The sequence below is a fragment of the Epinephelus fuscoguttatus genome, linkage group LG8 (assembly GCF_011397635.1).
Source record: "Epinephelus fuscoguttatus linkage group LG8, E.fuscoguttatus.final_Chr_v1".
Taxonomy (NCBI): Eukaryota; Metazoa; Chordata; class Actinopteri; order Perciformes; family Serranidae; genus Epinephelus; species Epinephelus fuscoguttatus.
Window position 1 is genome coordinate 37,538,416 of NC_064759.1, and position 20,311 is coordinate 37,558,726.

Below are 20,311 nucleotides of genomic sequence, written 5' to 3' on the forward strand. Positions count from 1 at the left end.
TTCCGCTGAAACATGTCAAGGTATGTAATATCCTAACATGTCTGAGATAAAAGAACACTAAAGTCATAATCATAAACTAAAGACATAATGAACACCACTGAACTAGACTGTATCTGGTTTAGGAGCACATACACCATGTTTACATTCTAGCCCAAATCCATTTTTAGCATATCTGGATTGTGTTCAGATTTATTTTAGAAAGTCTAGTCAGCCAAAAATGACATGAAATTAGATTTTTTGCTAATCACATCCAAACCACATTAGGAAGTAATGCAATTCCAAGAGGATTTCTACAGATGCATCTTAGTTTGGCCACTCAAATTGGATTTCAAAGTGTCTTTTGCATCACTCGCAACACAATAAATGACAGGGGACAGCAAAGGAGAGCACTGTTTGGAGATTGTTTGGAGGGCGAAATGACCTATTTTCATCCTTCTACATTGGAAAGCCATATCACTAGCCTAGCTGTATAGCTATTGACAGAGATGGGGACTCAAGTCATTGTGACTTGGACTCGAGACATGATGACTTAAATGACTTTAGTGGTATTCACATCGTGTTTTCGGTTAGAATATAAAATTAATAAATTAATTTAAAAAATAATGCTGATTACCCAGTAGAAGCGCAGGCTGAGAATGGCGTTGTCATGATTGGATCACTACCCTGTCAATCAGTCATGCCCTCTCTACGTACCTTACGTGTTTATTGGCGAAACAGGCCCTCTTATATCAGATAGGCATCAACATGTCAGCGGGAGGGGTACCGAGAGTCATCGTCTTCGGCTTTCGGAATTACCATTATTACGGCAAAAGACGAACAGCACAGTGCAAGACATGCAGCATAAACATCTCGGACAGCCAGACGACAACTTCAAACTTTGTTCGTCATTTGAAGAGCCATTCTGCCCAGTAAGTGCTTGTCAATTAGCTAATATTATCTGGTTATACGATACGAGGGTGGGTGGGTGGGTCGGTTTAGTGGAACTTGTTTTTTAATTTCTTTGCTAACATTAACCCCAGAAAACGTGAGCGAACATTCCGACCGGTTCATCACAAGGCCGACTGTACGTTTTATGAACGAGCAACACAAGGTTAAATGAGCTAAATGGGTGATTTTGGTTAGTGTGTGTGTGTGTGTGTGTGTGTGTGTGCGTGTGTGTGCGCACACACGCATGGGGGTCGTCCCTGCAAAGTAAACATTGCAGCGATGAAGTCAATGTTTACTGACAGTTACTTATATCTTGTCTTTTCACTTTATTAAGATCAGATTCTGCAGGTGAAATTACAATAATAAGGTGACTTGACTTGGACTTGACCTATTACAGGACTTGACTTGACTTGACATAACCTGTGACTTGACTTGACTTGACTTGCCCAAGAAAAAAATGACTTGGGACTTACTTGAGACTTGAAGATTAAGACTTGAGACTTACTTGAGACTTGCACATGTGTGACTTGGTCCCATCTCTGGCTATTGAAACCTATTATTACAACAGCAACACATGGAGATAGATTGGTGATGTCTGGACACACAAATCCAATCTTATCACTTACAAACAACAGATCTATAACATCTGATTTGAGAAACAAATCTTCAGTCTGACGAAGTCTTACTGAGTAGAGGTGGCCCAGATTAGAATTAAGCTTTCATGTGATTTGTGCTGTCCACACTGTTATGAAAGAAAAGAACAGATCTAAGTAACAAAAGATGTAGCTGTCTTCAAATATCAGGTTGAAAAATTTGCCCTGAAGTGAATTTCTTTCTGCAGCATGCCACTGACCACCCACAGCTGTTCATCTGCAGTACAGTTCTGTGTATTGTTGATTCCCAGGTGTACATGTATGTGGTTTAGTGAAGCAGTCTGCAGGTAAAAGGCAACTGTGTGTTCTCTGCAGATAAATACAAGGCCACAATAAAAGATGGAAATAGATTTTCTCTATGAGCAGCGCCTCCAAAGCTTCATCTTTCTGAAGGTGTGTCTGAGCTCAGCGCTCCGGAAGGCGTAGATTGCCGGGTCGACGAGAGCGTGGCTCATCAGCAGTACCACGTGCAGCTGGAACAGCGATCGGTAACACTCACAGTAAGGGTTCTCAGGGCACACTGTGATGATGATGAGGTGGAGGAAAAACGGTGCCCAACACACCACAAACACCCCAAACAGGATGGTGACAGTCAGCGCCCCTCTCCTGCTTCTGCCCCACCATCGCTGACGGCGACACTTTGGTACGCCACTGGCAGGCAGAGCAGCAATCTTCCTGGCGTGAATGCGTGCCAGCATGAACATATAGACATAAAGGAAACAGATAATTGCCACGGAGACGACAAAGAAGACAACAAAGCAGATCTTGATGAAGTCGGAGTCAAAAAACTTCACCATGAGTACTGCTGACAACCCACATATTAACCAGATGACACCCAAGATGGCCTTTGTGCGCCTCATTGTCATGATGTTGTGGTATCGAAGCGCATGGAAGATGGTGATGTAACTGGAAGCGAAAAACAAATGATTTCATTACTATTATTTATCATTATCCAATAGATAGTTTAAGTGATGTTAAACAACAGTGGTCATCAACAACAACAGTCAATATCAACATCAACAACACCATCGTCATCATCATCATCACCATCACCAACACTCATCACATGATCATAACAAGAATAATAACCAGCCAAAAAGAATAGCCTCAATCATAATTTTGGCTCTTCCACTGCCCTGCATCCGAAAACAATCTCTATCCATTGTTCTTGGGTGGGGGGATCCACAGATAGCTTTTTATACTAGCTTTCAACAATATTTTGACCAGAAAACGTTACCTTATTCGTGCATTTTCTTCAGTAAAATTACAATCACACAGATAAGAGTACCATGTAGCTCAGAGGAACATCATGTCCTAGTTTCCTAGTATCTAGTACTCCACACTCTCTCCAGCATGGTAGATTTATGTTTGTTTGTTTACTGTTGACCTTGTGTTTGATTGAAAAATTGATGTGTTTTTTTCCAAGAGAATTCCCTCCATATATGTGAATTTTGGATGATTGATGTATTTTCCACATTTTGCCATTTATTTATTTATGTTAAACAAACAATGGAGTGTTTTGGTACTCCAGCTACCTTTAACCCCCTTGTAATGGTTAAGTCTTTATCGTCCAAAAAAAGGAGGATATTCCCTCTGCCAATAATAAGAGGGGATGGATATAATTTTATATAACTTTATTTGATATTCAACTGTCATGTGAGACCAGTCTGAACATTGTTGTGGGGTTGTTTTCATCATTCATCAATTCCCATTTTTCTTTAGTGGAATACTTATTTGTCATTAGTTTTTGATTTAGAGCAGATATAATTCCAATTTTTGTTGCTACGTAAGAAACTGGTTGTAATTTGGATCACACCATTCACTTCCACAATGGGTCTATTTTGATATCCTGCAGACCATTCTACCTTCCCCGGTAGCTGAGTGTTGTCACCGTCTCAGCTGTCTACATACCACCGAATGCTAACGTTAGCATTGCTCTTAGTAGCTTAGAAACCATTGTAAACAAATTGCAGTGCACCCATCCCGAGGGCCTTACAAACCGCTCGTACTTTCAAATGCGGAGGGGGGTTGGGACGAGGTGGGAGGAGTGTCAAAATGGAGCGAGGGGATTGGACTGAGGGTAAGAGAGAGAGAGAGTGCAAATTTGAGCAAGGAGTAACTTCTGTGAGGACCGGATGGCTTTGATTGGTCAATTTCTTTGCAGGCCTGCAGCTGCCAGAGAGAATGGATTTTTTTGGTTCCTTTTGCTCTTCACATTGTGTAGCTAGCACTATTGGGCCATAACCACCAACTAAATGATGTTAATAATAATGATCAATCTTTCTAAACGTAAAGTATTCTTGCCAGTAACTGGAGAGTTTCATACCGAACTCTGGGATTTTTGCCTCTCCAAATAAACGCTGATATTTTCCTGACCCTGATCACAAATTGGGTTTGAGGAATCTCTACAGGTAGGTATTGGAATTAATATTTTAAATAGATATCTGCATATGTATCCAGGCATCTGTAGGCAACCATACAAGATTTTGTTATCGGAACCATTATGGTTTGCTTTTGTAATCTGAGTAGTATTGACCAATAACATGTGAATGGCAGTCCAACAGTCCCTGTGGAGGGCAAAGGAGGAACAACACTTTGGCTGAAAGCAGCAGCTTTTGTCTTTATTAGCTTTTATATTCATCAGCATTTATATGCAGATTTCTGTGATTATAGAAAGTAGCCAAAATGATCCCAATTGAAATTAAACGTTTCCTGAATCACTTCTGATGGACTGTTGTTAAAGTTTTAGTAATCCCAGCTGGCACTGGACGTCAATATGATGTCAGAAAGATGTTGGACTCTTACATCAGACAGATGTTAAATTTTGGTTGGAATGAAAATCGGGTTAACAATAATTCAAATGTCTGACGACTTTAGCATTTCACATTGTGTGGACAATGACATTATTGCAGACACTAGGTTTTGTTCTGTATAGCTTACAACTAAATGTTGTTACTCTATGTCAACATGACGTTGGCATGAGATGTTTGGAAGATGTTGGATTTGGTTACTTAACACAACTTAAAACCAAAAAAATATCCACAACATCTGTCGTCAGTATTCTATGTCAAATTGACATTGGCATAAGGCGTTGTCCTGGCATTAGATTTTGGTCACCCAATGTCACAATCTTAATTCATCCAAATACAATCATCTAATGATGTTTGTGGTCAGCTGGGGTGTGTTTCTGAATATTAATTCTGAATTTCAAAAGGTGTCCATATGTTTCAAGAAGCTTCATCAGTACAGGAAGTGATTTACTCGTTTTTTCAAGCAAGGCTGTGATACCATATCAGCAAAGAATCTTATTTTATGTTCCGACCATTAACCATAACTCTCTTAAGTTCTTTGTTCTGAAAAACAGCTTATGCCAAAGGCTCTATAGAGAGAGCAGATAGAGTGGGTGATAGATCATCATATAACAGTTGACCTCTGTATTCTACATTTATCTGTCAGGTTTCCATTTATTTGAAATCTGGCAGTGGCTGCTGGAATAATATCATTATGTAACGTATTGATTTACTGCTAAATCTGAATTGTTTTAATGCTTTATATGGGGATTTCCAGTTCACCCAATCGAATTTTTTTCTGCGTCAGTGGTTACTAATATAGTACCATGTTTTCTCTCCTATGCTTCCTGTGTGATCTTCCTCAATCATTTCTGTCATAAAGTTGGTCAATCGTTTAAAAAGCAATTGTTGTATATGTAATAGACTTACAATAATATAATAGTCTACATTTAGAAATGAGAGTGGTCCATAATTCCCTCAGTGTTTCTTATCCCGTCCTTGTTTTGGGATGACTGAAATTATTGCTTCAGTCCATGATGGTGGTATTTTATTATTTTTGAAGTGACCAATTAAAAGAGGCCAAATCAAATTAATTCAGGAATGCTCTCATTTCCTTTTCATCTGCAAGCTGTATACCCACTGCTCAAAAAAATTAACTGAACACATGTCGTCACAGCATAACACCAAGTCAGTTAAACTTCAGGGACATCAATATGTCCATTTAGGAAGCACAAGTGATTATGAATCAGTTTCACCTGCTTTGGTGCAAATGAAAGTGACAACAGGTGCAATGGAGAGGCAAAAGCAAGACAACCCCCAAAAAGGCCACAGACAGTTGCTCTCTCCTTATTCTTCCTGACTGATTCTTCTCTAGTTTTGTCTTCTGCTAATGTCCCTGTCACTACTGGTAACATGAGGCGGTACCTTCAGCCCAATCAGGCTGCACAGGTAGTCCAGCTCCTCCAGAATGGCGCATCTAGAGATGCGGTCGCAAGAAGATTGGTTCTCCCACCACAGTCTCAAGAGCATGGAGGAGATACCAGGAGACCAGATGTTACACAAAGCGAGATGGACAGGGCCGTAGAAGGGCATCAACCCAGCAGCAGGACTAGTATCTGCTCCTTTGTGAGAGGAGGAGCAGGAGGAGCACTGCCAGAGCCCTACGAAATGACCTTCAGCAGGCTACTGGTGTGCATGTTTCTGACCAAACTGTCAGAAACAGACCCCATGAGGGTGGAATGAGGGCCCAACGTCCTCTAGTAGGACGTATGCTCACAGCCCAGCACCGTGCAGCTTACTGGCATTTGCCAGAGAACACCAGAATTGGCAGGTCTGCCATTAGAGAGCAGGTTCACACTGAGCATATGTGACAGACATGACTGGAGTCTGGAGACACCATAGAGAAGCTGCCTGTGACATCATCCAGCATGACCGGTCTGGTGGTGGGTCAGTGATGGTCTGGGAAGATATATCCTTGGAGGGTCTCACAGACCTCCATGTCAACGGTACCCCAGCTGCTGTTAGGTACCAGGATGAAATCCTCAGAGCTATTGTCAGACCTTACGCTGCTGCAGTGGGCCCTGGGGTCCTCCTAGAGCAGCACAGTGCCTGGCCTCATGTGGCCAGAGTGTGTATGCAGTTCCTGGATGATGAAGGCATTGATGCCACTGACTGACCCTCCCGTTCTTCTGACCTAAATCCAATTAAGCACATATAGGACGCTATATATTGATGCATCCGATGCCACCAAGTACCACCACAGACTGTCCAGGATCTCACTAATGCCCTAATCCAGGTCTGGGAGGAGATCCCCCAGGACACCATCCGCCGACTCATCAGGGGCATGCCCAGACATTGTAGGGGGTGCATAGAGGCAGGCAGGGGCCATACACACCACTGAGTTACATGAGTTGCTGTGATAAAATTCATGCAAGTTGATTCAATTGATTTTAATTTTTTACTTCGATTTTCAGTGTGATTTTGAATCCAGGCCTCAGTGGGTTGATGATTTTGGTTCCCATTGACCATGTCATTTTGTTCTCAACAACTTATACAGTATATACCAGTAACGATTTTCAACTTTAATAATTCATTCATCAAGATCTGATGTGTGATTTAAGCTTTCCTCTAATTTTTTGAGCATTGTATATTATTGATTACTTGTTTACCAATATGTTTTGCTAACAGTTTAGTGGCCCATTGACCCTGCTTTATAGTGTTTCTGTTTCAAAAACTGGGCCCCTTTTTCCACTTCATCTTCATCTAGTATGTTATTTATCTTTGTTTTCAAGATTAATGTTGATATACCTTTGGATCATTTGTACTTAAATAATCCTGCTTGAATCTCTTTGTATATGTTCTGTGTGATTCTAGTTTAACTCTTTTTACAAGTGCAGTTTCAGCTATCAATTATCCTATAATGACCACCATCATGGTGTCTCAAAATATTGCAGGTCTACTGCTCCATTGTTATTTTCTTCTATAGTTCGTTTTATTTCTGCTTTAACCTTCTCCCTTCTTTGTTTATTAATTAACATTCTTACGCTGAGTGTCCATACTGTGTGTCATTTTCCATTTTTCAGGCATATTTTTAAAAAGGGCCCCCAATCTTACATTTCTTTACTCTGTGACTAACACTTATATTATAAAAAATAGTAAATTATTGAATGAGCTTTATGAGCAGTTGAATAATGCATACATTCTTTCTCTGTTAGTCACAATAAAGTATTCTACCCCTTTGAAACTCTGCTCCCAAACAGTTTTGAACTGAATAATTATGAACGTTTATCAGCTCAAAACAAATTAGAAAAACAGCTGATTTCCACATATGGATCAGAGTTAATTCCTCCTGAAATTCCTGTTGGTGGGTGGAGGGCTTCTCTCTGCAGGGAAGATCGTCATCTCTCAAGAGGATCCCTCCCTGGACTTACTCCTCGTGGGCTTCCACATTCTGTAGACATGTCAAACTTAAATTACTTGACCTCTAAGTTGGTTTTTAATAACTTAAAGATGTTTGCAAGTTTTAAAATATTTCCACTGTAAATCTGTTCTTCTGTATGTTTGTCATTTTTGTCCAGTATGAGGACGTAATAAATACCCTTTAATAAAAGGTCTTATCATCCCTTCTTCACCACCTCTTTCAGTTTGGTCCTTACCCATACCCTTTTTCCCTCCTGATTTAAAGTGTTAACCTCCTTCCATAAGTAAAACATTTTTAGGATCTCAGCCAATAGTTTTGTAGTTTTCCTCTTGCCCGGTGCACTGTAGCCAGTCTCCATTTTTCCACCTATTGCTGCCACTCCTACCCTCCTTGAATCCTCCTCTCAGGTACGATGTCCCTATCCATTACACCCTGTGAGCCTCTTTGCTTCATGTCCTGTGCCGCTTCCCTGGTGCTCTCCATGTGTTCAAATGTATACATATTTAGGCGAATGGTGTCTAGAACAGATTCAGTTTTTCTTTCAGCACCTTTTTGAGGCTCATATGTCATATATGTTAGTATCTTGCGGTAGTGTAATTATTATAAAAGATGATTTGTTTGCCACCTACATGCTTCCTCTTTTGCCATGCTTTCTTCAACATTTTTAGTTTGTCTCAAACTGTAAAAAGTTGACTGATCTGTGAGTAGTATTCAGACTCGGTCTCTGTGTACTTGCTGGTTTTGGAGAATGATTCCTTAAGACAACTCCAGTTTGGTGTTTGTTCCATGTAATTGATTGTGAAGAACTCTTCCATGTCCTCTGGTAAGCCAAAGATAGTATTTCTCCTTGATCTTCCTTCGGGATCAGTAATTTTTTCTTGTACCCAACATGTCTGCTCTAACACCACTGACAGGGTATCACTGACTTCCTCTGCAGCTCTTCCAATTCAATTCTGTTTGGGCTTCAGTGATGCTCACCTTTTGTGTCTGTAGTTTGTTTTGTTCTCCGTTAGCTTGTGATCTTATTCTTTATTGAGATAAGAGATATTTTCCCTCATGTTTCTCCTTTAGTTGGCCTTTAAATGCATTTGTCTTGTGTTGTATCTGTTGTTTGAGCTCTTTAACATCTTTGCTGATAATAGCTGCCCAGCGGGCAATGTCTGTATGTTCTTGCTGGTCCATTTTCCCAGTGGCTTCATCCTTGTGTTCACTGGCCTCATGTTTGGAGATTCCTTCCATTAGAAGAAGAACAAGATACACTTTATTAATCCCCGAGGGGAAATTCAATTTTTTCACTCTGTTGTCATATACACACAGACCCGGAATACACACACATGCACAAACAGGACCTATGAGGGGGCTGCTCATGGACAGGCACCATGTGCAGCTGGAGTTTTGGTGCTGAAGAGCACCTCAGCAGTACCCAGGAGGTGAACTGGCACCTCTCCAGCTACCACTCCACACTCCCTTTTTGGTCTAGTTGTGGACTTGAGCCGGTGACTCTCCGGTTCCCAGCCCAAGTCCCTATGGCCTGAGCTACTGCTGCCCCAAGTTGTTCCTCAACTTTGTCTTCCTTTTATTGTTTTTCGGCTTCTTTGCGTATTTCCCCCACGCATACTTATTTTTGTCTGTTGAGCTACATATACTTTGTATATGTAGGCTGCCCCTTGAAAGTCAGAGGTTGGACTTTTTGTTGTTGTCGTGTAGTGTACTTCTGGTGATGTTTTGGTCTCCAGATTTTGCTGTGGAGTGAGCGCTCTTAACTTTCAGCCTACTCTTTGGTACAGACAGCTGTAGACATGATGCAGTGGTACAGAGGAGGAGAGGCTTTCCTATGTAAGGCTCTGAGTTAGAATTACCTTCACCCTTCTGCTTGGAGTGGTGAATTTACAGCTCACAGATACTTAAAACAACACAGTCACTGGCTTTTGTTTGATATCTGGTAGCCTACATGTCAGCTATCATGCTCTTCTTCTGTGAAACCATCTTCCACTTATGTCCAGAAGGCAGACACCATCTCTGCATTGAAAACATAGGGCTCTAGTTTCGCAGACCGGGCGAGGCGGGGGCGCAGCACACCTGCGCTTCGCCAACTGGGTATGGCCAGGCGGATTTTGCAAGTTTGGCACACTGTGCACGCTGGTGCAGCTACTTGTCTTTCCCACCTCCATCCCTCCTACCTGCGCAAGTCGGAAAGAGGGAGGAGAGAAGGCATGGAGTGGGTTTTACACACATCACACCAATCAAATGTGCCCCTCTCCTTGCCCTTAAATACGCCGCGCGAAGGCGTAATGAGAGTTTACTCAATTCACCATGGCAGAAGAGAGCAGCAGCGTCAGACGGCCAAACTTCTCCCAGGAGGAAACTGATGTTTTGGTCCGGGAGGGTACACTGTGAGCAGACCTCCACTGGCTGATGATGCAAAGGTAGCCTGGGAGGAGGTCACCACAATTGTAAATCAATGTTGCGTTTCTCTCGTGCGTGCGTGAGCTCTCTCTTTCTCTCTCGCAGTCTCACTCTGTTTCTTTTCTTTTGACTTTTCTAAGATGACAGATGCTGAATATATACTCCCTATCTGATGCTGTGACTGTTTGTGGTTGGCTGAGAGGGATGTGAACTCATTAGTTTGCAGCCGTGTTAATCAAATCAGGTTGGGTTTCCATTACGTGTGCCAAACGTGCCAAACGGTGCCAATCCCCTTTGATCTGACATCAGATGTGACGGGACAGTTGATATAGAGATACATTTATGTGCTGATTGCAGATAGTTGCATTGAATAGTGTTTTTTTGGGTATTTATTGCATTGTTAATGTGCCTGATATTCTGGAAACCTGCCTGTGAGGTTTTAGTGACGTGTGCGCACTGTCTGCCGGTCAGCCAAACTTCGACTTACACCAGCTGCACTCCGCCTGCGCTGACAGTAGACCTGGTTTCAGATGGAGAGCTTTTAGCACACCTTCGGCGAAGCCTTTTGGCACGAAACTGTCACTGTGCCAAGCTGGATCTGTCAACACCTCCCCCTGCTACGCCGCCACACCCATCTCAGCGCACCTCGGTCTGCCAAACTACCAAACTGAGCACGCCTCGGGTTGCGCTGCTTGAAACTAGCTCTGCGCGGGGTTCGCCACCCTGCACCACCCTGCGCTGCGCTGGGAAACTAGAGCCCTAAGACTTTCCTTTTTGATAAAGCTTATAGTTAGGGCTGGCTCAGGCATGCCTTGGTCCACCCCCTGGTTGGGCTGATATGGGCCTTGTCTGCTGGGGGACTCTTCTCTCTTTCTCATTAATGCATGTTACTTGCTTGGCTTCTTTATGGAGCTCTTGTCCTTTGTTGTCTCACGAGTTCCCTCTGATTGCGGTTGCGCCTGGATCATGGGTGTGCTACTGCTATGGTCCTGCCTGATGCCGACTTCTACTGCTAGTATTATTAGTCATTCTTCTACTATTATTATACACATATGACTATTATCGTCACATACTTATTATTATTGTCGCTGTGCTTCCCCCCGCACCCCTTCCGTCCTGGAGGAGGGATCCCTCCTCACTTGCTCCTTCTGAGGTTCCTTCCATGTTTTTCCCTGTTAAAAGGTTTTTATTTTTGTTTTTGTCGTTGTGTTTTTTTAAGGACAGAGGGATGGCACATGTTGTAAAGCCCTCTGAGGTGTAATTTGTGATATTGAGCTTTATAATTGAATTGAACTGAACGGAATATCAAGGCCAGAGAGCGTGTTGTTTGAAGTTAAAGGACTACTCCAGCATTTAACCAAACCCAACCAACATTTGCAGGTATATCTGCATGCTGTTCAATGAGCTTTAGCTAGAGAGTTAATATCTAGCCTGCAAACCGATCTTACTAATGCCCCTTTTCCCAGTTAATGTTAGTTTGGTTGCTCATTAAATGAGCTAGGCTGTAGGACAATACGTGTTCGTGTCTGTCAATCTATATGTGGCAGTAGTTGTAGGGGGTGGATCTGATGCTCTACACTAAAATGAATGTGATGCTCTATACACTAAAATGAGAGCATGCAGTTCTATTTCTACATTAATTATTAGTAACTGGTGAGTTTTTTCATCACACCATTACTGCGCTTGGTTCTCTGCTGCTCTGTCTCCTCTTTCTCAAAGGAGAACACATTCCAAGCAAATTACAGAGCAGATATGTATGTTATAACAGACAAAAAAAAAATAGTTTCTGTTGGACATTAACAAAAGATTCAGTGACTTCCACAACGAATTATCACCTGACTTTGAAGCTTCTCTCAGTTCCGTAGTCCCTTGCGTTTCCAGGGCCAGAACAATTTTCTAATGCTTTGGCTCCATGCATTTTCTTACAATTCTTTCAGCTGCTTCAATAAAACAAAGTGAAATGTTAAGCTACTGCTAGCAAGAATATATCAGTGATTTAATGTGTATGCTTGCCTGCATAGCATACATAAATATAGCAGCATTTCCCCCTAGGGTTATTTCACTGATTTATCTTGACTGTGTTTGAATATGATACCTAACCAGCTAGTGCAATGTCATTGTGTAACATTTCATTGTAACACAGCCAAATTAAATCAGTGAAATAATCCCAGAAAAAAATGCTGCTATATAGATGTACACTATGCAGACCTGCACAACCACATTTACTGTATTCGCATTATTAAGTGGTATTAATGTAACCTCCTCTCAATGCTTGAATAACAAACAGGCCCATGACATCTCCATTACAGCTGTTAAAGACCTGATATCTACAGGTTAAAGGCACAGGTTAATATAAAGCCATTTAAAAAAAATCTGGTTTCATTTATAAGCAATAACAAGTAGCCTGTAGTAAAAAATACCGAGGTCCAGATGTTGGGACCAGAATGGTAGCGATGCGGCACATGTGGCACATGACCCGATGGACACACATGACTGCCAAGGTCAAAATGAAAAACAGAGAATTTCTTAATGAGCAAAATTTGCAACGACCCAAACCTGGCCCAAGCATGCACTGCAGTGGTTCAGAAAAACAGCAAGATTGAACCCAAAAGCATGGTTCATATACAGACAGGTTGAGATTAAAGTTCATGTTACTTGAATCGGGAAACAGACAAGGATCAAAATCAGGTAGGCAGTCAGATCAGGCAACTAATCCAAATAGTAGATAGGCAGAGAATCAAACCATGGGTCAGGCAGGAGGTCATGCAAACGGAACAGACGGATTTGCATTGAGCTGATGCAAATCAGACAATCTAGCAGGGAATGACTGGAGAGGGGTTGGTATGTATACTGCAGTGCTGATTAGGGAAATGGGAATCAGGTGAGTGTGTGGCTGGATGTAAAATGACAAGAGAGATATGGCAGGGAAAACAAAGCAGACAGCAAAATGAGAACTGGGAGCTGGCAGGAGTTGGGACTTGTGCCATGTGCAACTCAATAGTACCCAATAATAATAATAATAATAATAATAATAATACATTTTATTTAAAAAGTGAAATTCAAGGTTCTCAAAGTCACTTTACAGAGACATTTCAAACACATCAAATAAAACAACAATTTTCAGCAAAGGCATCGAAGACAACGAGGAAATTACGAGTAAATAAGTAAATGAATAAAAGTAGCTAAACATTAAAAGCAGAACGGAACAGGTGAGTTTTGAGTAGTGATTTGAATGATGGGAGGTCAGTGCAGTCACGGATGTGTTTTGGGAGGGAGTTCCAGAGGGTGGGGGCAGCAACAGAGAAGGCTCTGTCCCCCCAGGTTCTGTGCTTGGTCTTGGTGACGGTGAGAAGGTTGGCATTGGAAGAGCGGAGGCTGCAGGAAGGGGTGTAAGGGTGGAGCAGGTCTGTGAGGTAAGAGGGGGCCTGGTTGTGGAGAGCTTTATGGGTGAGTAGGAGGAGTTTGAAGTGGATGCGCTGTGGGACAGGGAGCCAGTGGAGGTTCTGAAGGACAGGGGTGATGTGGTCACGGGAGCAGGTGTGAGTGAGGAGGCGGGCGGCAGAGTTTTGGATATATTGGAGTTTATTGAGGAGTTTGGAGGTTGTGCCATAAAGGATGCTATTGCAGTAGTCAAGGCGGGATGTAATGAAGGCGCGGATCAGGGCTTCGGCAGCATTGCGAGAGAGTGAGGGGCAGAGGCGAGAAATGTTTTTAAGGTGAAAGAAGGCTGTTTTAGTGACTTGCTTGATGTGTTGGTCGAAGGAGAGGTTGCTGTCGAAGATGATACCAAGGTTGCGGCAGTGAGGGGAGGGGGACAGGGTGGAGTTGTCGATGGTGAGGTGGAAGTCTTTGGCTGTTTGGGTGAGGGAATTTGGACCAATTAGGATCATGTCTGATTTGTCACAGTTGAGTTTAAGAAAGTTTGCTTGCATCCAGGATTTAATTTCGGAGAGACAGTTTGACAGGGTGGAGTGGGTTGAATGGGTGGTGATGGATTTAGTGGAGATGTATAGCTGGATATCGTCAGCGTAGCAGTGAAAACAGAGACCATGACGACGGATGATTTGACCAAGGGGGAGGAGGTAGAGGATGAAGAGGAGAGGACCAAGCACCGAACCCTGGGGGACGCCTTGGGACAGAGAGGCAGTTGAGGAGGAGCAGTTGTTGATGAAGATGAATTGTTTTCTGTCAGTGAGATAGGAATGTAGCCGGGTGAGGACATTGTCAGTGATGTTGAGGAGGGTTTGCAGGCGGGAGAGTAGGATGGAGTGGTTGATGGTGTCAAAGGCGGCAGGGGAGATCAAGGAGGATAAGGATGGAGAGTAGGCCGGAGTCTGAGGAGAGGAGGAGCTCATTTGTGACTTTAAGGAGGGCAGTTTCGGTGCTGTGTTGTGTGCGGAATCCAGATTGAAATTGTTTGAAGAGGTCATTGTTGAGGTGGGATTTGATTTGTGAGGTGACGACACGTTCAAGGATTTTTGAGAGGAATGGGAGGTTGGAAATGGGCTGGAAATTGCTCATGATGTCGGGGTTGAGACCAGGTTTTTTAATGATGGGGGTGACTGCAGCCAGTTTGAGAGAAGGAAGGGCAGAGGCAGTAGCTAAGGGAGGAGTTGATAATTTAACAAGCGGGGAGATGGTGGGGAAGCAGTGCTTAATAATGGCGGATGGGATGGGATCTAGCATGCAGGTGGAAGTTTTCATGGTTGAAATGATTTTAGACAGCTGGGGAGACAGGTGCGAATTTGGAGAGGGGCAGGGTGATAAGATGGGTGGAGGGGGGTGGGGGGGTGGTTAGAGAACTGTGGATGGTGTCAATTTTGGTTTGGAAAAATGAGAGGAAGGAACTGCATTTTTCAACGGTGAATGAGTTTGAAATATTGTCACTGGGATTAAGGAGTTTGTTTACGGTGGAAAAAAGAGCCTTTTGGTTATTGGAGCCGGTGTGAATGAGGTTGGAGTAGTAGGTAGAGCGGACAGTATTGAGGGCGGCTTTGTACTGTCGGAGGTGGTCTGTGTAGGCTTGGCGATGAACTGTTAAACCAGTCTTTTTATGCAGAATTTTTATGCATGAATTCATTTAAGATGAGTGCTTTGTTGTTGAGTGAACGGATGTTTAGCAGTGCCAGTTTGAGGAAATGCTGCTGTGCGATTGGCTGTGAGGAATGGGGGCGTTGGCGGAGGTTGGGGTTGGACCATTTGACGTGTTTTATTGAGAGGTTACATTTGTTCACAGAGTTGGACCTGTTACAGGGACGGAGTGGTCTGACTGAGATGATAGACTGAATGAGGAGAGCAGCAGCAGGTGGGGACAGTGACAGAGCAGCAGCAGGAGGGGACAGTGACAGCTCGGGCCTGTAGGAGGAGCTGTGGCAGGAGGAGGTACCCAGAGATGACACCAGAGAGCAAGACGGTGTGTGGGTAAACATCAGTCAGTCACGTGGGTAGCTTTGCACAGCGTGCTGTAAATTGGCAGCTAACATTTGGCTGCCCAGCCTATTGGGATGAAAACCGTCGCTTTTTAAAAAGGACTGTCGACCCCAGAATAAATTAAAATTGTCAATGAAGCCCACATTGCATGTCCTGCAGACAGATAGGAGCCATGTGTGGAGGGAAAGGATTCTGCTGAAGATTTCCACTCCGCAGCCGAGAGGGGAGAGTGGCCCGCTGATGAATACTGATTTTCCACAGGTGTTGAGATACTGAAAAAGTTTGTTGAACTCAGCCTTGGTGATTTCTGACTGTCGGCGGGATGCATCCACACAACCAACATGGATAATAATTCTGTGGACAGACAGTGGTAGTGAGTGTAGCAGGTCGGGGAGTTTTGCCAAGATAACAGAGACTGTGGCTCCGGGGAAACAGTGTGTTACCGCATTGAAGAAACGGATGTTTCTGGTGATGGAGTCACCAACTATCAGGGTGGTCGGAGGAAAAAGGGGGCGCGGAGATGCTGACAGTGGACTCACTGGGCTGGGTGATGGGAGAGGGGATTTTGAAGAAGACTTAACGGGCGATGGTGAGGTGGAAAGTGATGGACGGGCAGAGAGGCGGACAGGAGCACAGTGCGGTGCCGGTGTAAACTGTGGTAAGGAGGGATGGCGAGACCCGCGGGAAGAGGAGCGCTCAGGGTTTACTGGAGGGGGGATCCGAGTTGGTGGTTTGTTTTTGTTTTTGGACTGCTGGGCGGATGGCGGTGAAGTTGGGGCTTCTCCAGCTAAGAGAGGGAAGTCATGCAGATTGAGGATATTATATCTGTTCTCCAGCTGGATGCTATGATGCTCTGCATGGGGGGGGGGCATCTCTTGCCGCGAGGAGCAACCAGGGTCCAGGATGCGGGCTCGCATAGAGTGGAGCTGGGCAGGAACTTGGGTTTGGCCCCCTGATGTATCCGGGTGTCATCCAGGTTGGTGTTCGGAGAAGGCACAGCAGCAGCCGGACCGGGAGCGGTGACGTCAAACGCCGGGGGAAAGGCAGCATCAGCGACAGGACAGGTGGCAGATGGAGACTCAGATTGTGCAGGACTGAAGATGATGGTGTCCATTTGCAGCTCAGCTTCACGGATCTGATGTAGCGAGGATATACGTTGTTCCAGCTCAGTGATCCTGTCGGCGAGGCGGGTGCAGCTGACACAGCCAGGTGGAGAGGTGAGTGGAGCCATAGGTTGAATGTAGTAACTGAGGATAGAGAGAAAAGGGGAGGCCAGTACAAGTGCTAAAAGTGCTTAGTTCAGGCTTGGTGATGTGGGTAGCAGGTAGGAGGTAGAGGCAGCTAGCAGGGAGGGCACGGGGACTTACACGCAGGGGCTCCAACTGGAGCCCACAGCGACAAAGCTGCTTAGCAGAAGTGACTTACAGAAAGCACAGCACAGGGCAGGATATCAGCAGCGGGACTTAACGGCACGGGCCCTACACTTGGGCCCGGTGTGGAGATCAGGCTTCAGCTGTGGAAGAGGTGTTAAGAAGCATCTTGACACCCGGAGAGTCCTTGGCTGGGTATGCTCCAGCTGGTGGTGGCTAGCAGCCTGGCTAAAAACAAGGCTAGCACTTGTTGGTGCGGCTATGTTGCACAGCTCGGGCGGTCTGGTTAAAATCTTACGTTTTGTCAGGCCGATGCTTAAAATCCACGGACCGGATAAAACATACACTATTTAAAAAGTAATGTCTAAAACAAGAGCCGTAAGAGGATTGTAGAAGTTGTTAAAAAATCAGTTTTTTAGGAGTTGTACAGACAGAGGAGTGAGAAACGCCATGCATGCGCAACCCAACACACATTACACAATGGGTTCAGATCAGGTAGCAGGACTTTTAAAAAAATCCACAGACAAAGTTCTTATCTCATCTTCCAGTTCTAGGCTAATTATTTTTGTTCTAGTTAAGCACTAGCTGCACTAGATGGCGTTGTAAACAATGCGTGGAGGGAACATTAGGCCCACTGGACTTGCTTGAGTCCAGTTACCTACAATATAACACTTAAAATTACCATGACCTGGATGTCTGACAATCTTCACCAACATGTTATAGTACCACGTCCATCAGCGACTTTGAGGACACATAAAAATGGCCTAAAAATCACATTTAAGAACATTTCTAATAACTTTGTAGTGTCCCTTTGTGTAGATAGCTACACTATGAGGGACCAAAATTGAAATCTCTCAACACGACTACTAATGGGACTTGACTGTCCACAGATTGAGCTAACCACTTGATCCCCAGGTGCTATTTTTCCGTGTTGTGTACAGAATCCTGATTTTTTTCACCCTAGAAATCCAGGTGTCAAGGAGAAGTGTTATACACTACTACTACTACTACTACTACTACTTTACTATTACTGCCCCCATACAGCTAACTGTAGCTAACCTGTTAGTCTATTGCCAAACAGTAACACAAGCACCTCACCAGTATCAGATAAACCTGTTTTTATGTCATAGTGACTAGCTGGGGCGCATTACCACCATTATCAACTGTATTAATGTCTAATGTAATCATTTTTGTAGACAATCACTGTTGGCGTGCTTCAAATAGAGGTTATTTGGATGACTACACTTGCCTGAAGAAGTATTAAAAATTAATAGTCTTTTTTAAGCTTAAATACAGCTTTTAATCCCAAGTAATCCCACCTCTGCTCTGAAACAGAAGTAAGAATAAAATCACACAATGTGAAAGTGCCCTAGTTCAGGCAAAAAAGTAAGGTGAATAAAATGGATTCTTTTTTTCTTGAGAATTTTTCGATGTGATTGATTACAGACATATTGCCTGCCTGAAAGGTGTGGAAAAAAAGGTGAACATGACAGCAATGGATATTGTCCATGAATTGGGGGAAACATGCAGACAACACTGCAGTGGGCCCTTAATAAGCTGTGGATCTGTGAGTTAGAGCCTAGAGAAAAGTTTCAGACTTTTCCAAATTCTCCCCAGAGTTCTAGTTAGTGAGACCTGATCCGTTGAATTTAAATATGAACAGAGGATAATTGGTCCTAGAGTCCACAGACCACAGAGGAAAAGCTTAACATAGGCAGCACAGCAGTAAACAAACCACATAAATCATCTGACTTTGTTTTACAGCTGGTTTCCTAAACAGTCACTAAAGCTAGTTTTCCCTTTGATTTTAAATGAAACTAAGTAGCTTTAAGCATCATGATGCCTTTGAAATGTGGATTATGATGGATTAGTGGGTTTGGAATACATTTATACGGTCACAAATTCAAATCCAGTCCTCACACTGTCAAAAAAATAGTTTTATAGATCAAAATCATTTGTGTTTGCAAATTCAAGCCCAACATACATACCGGTCCACAGCAATAGCCAGGAAACTGAAAATGGAGCCCACAAACGACATACACAGCAGGGAGTCCATCACATCGTCCAGGTTCAACTCAGAAGAGCCTGTCTTCTTTAGATGTCCCACGCTGGCAAACACAATCATTAGGTTCTCCCAGGTCTTGGTGAGACTGGCAATGGTGTTAAAAGCCGCCAGGCTGCAGATGAAGCAGTACATGGGCGAGTGGAGGTTCCTGTTCCATAAAACAGCCACCACAACCAGCAAGTTCTCGGCCAGGCTCACCGCACCGATGGTGAAGAAGAGAGGGAAAGGGACTTTCACCTCAGGGCAGTCTGACTGATTGGCTGTGGTAGTGTTCATAGTTAAGATGGCGTTCTGTCTAAATTAAAAAGGCGATTGGAATCTACAGCTACCTAGACTTGATGTTCAGTTCTCAAGGTGTGGAAAACAATTTGAGGAAAAATGTTGTTATGGGATTTTTAATCTTATCTTTAGTGTTGGACGAGATTAAACTCCAGCAAACTGGAGGTAGGTAGGTTATCACATTATCTCAGTTTCTCAATCTTGCTTTAGTCTTCCACTCTGCTCAGTTTAGATTATGTGACGAGCAATGACCGGAGATTCAATCTGACCTAAAATGGTGATGGTATTTCTCTGCTGTGACGACTTCCTGCACTGGGTAATCACACACAGGAATGCTGGCTACAAGTTGTTCTCTACCAGTCAGTTGTCACTTGTCACAAAATGTCCCCTTTCACATGCCAAATGCTATTTCCAGCTGGAGTGGGAGGGGTTGATGGTTTTGGCACAGTTTAGTCATAATCTCCAACCATGTGACTGCATCTCTGGTTGTTTACCCAAGAGACTGGCAATCGATTCTCTCTGTAGGTGCAGATTTGTCAGAGACCAAGGTGTTTCTTTTTTACAGACAGACCGCCGATTATCACCACAGTAGTTAAAGGAAGCTGCAGTGCAGTGGCTTTTAAACTGTGTCGATCCAATCCTGTCCGCCTCTCCTTACAGCCTGGTAAAAATGTTTGCGTATGCGTCACCTGTAGAAAGACAAATTCAAATTCTTTAAAACTCATTAAAGTCCTCCTGCTTCTGTCGAATGTGTTGCATGAACTCAATGACATCCCTTCCAATGTTTTACATGCTGAATTCAGTAAGACTCGTGGAGCATTTGGATTTCATCATTCATGATTTCATTATCCCAGTATTTTCTCTTTGATGAGTAGCGTGACCTTTTATCCAAGGTCTAACAGCTCATCTCACAGAGTATTTTGCCCCTCAACTCCAAAATGTTTAGTTCTATATTTACAATTGGACAGTGT

The 20,311-nt window shown here is 43.5% G+C and overlaps 1 protein-coding gene across 1 annotated transcript; it reads right to left on the bottom strand.

Moving 5' to 3' along the window:
• Positions 1 to 1,936: 1,936 nt before the first annotated feature.
• mc2r (melanocortin 2 receptor) lies at positions 1,937 to 19,337 on the bottom strand. Its single transcript, XM_049584368.1, has 2 exons — positions 18,985 to 19,337; positions 1,937 to 2,486 (listed from the first exon to the last, which is right to left on the bottom strand). Exons 1-2 carry the CDS (start codon positions 19,335 to 19,337, stop codon positions 1,937 to 1,939), a joined length of 903 nt encoding a protein of 300 aa, XP_049440325.1.
• Positions 19,338 to 20,311: the final 974 nt, after the last annotated feature.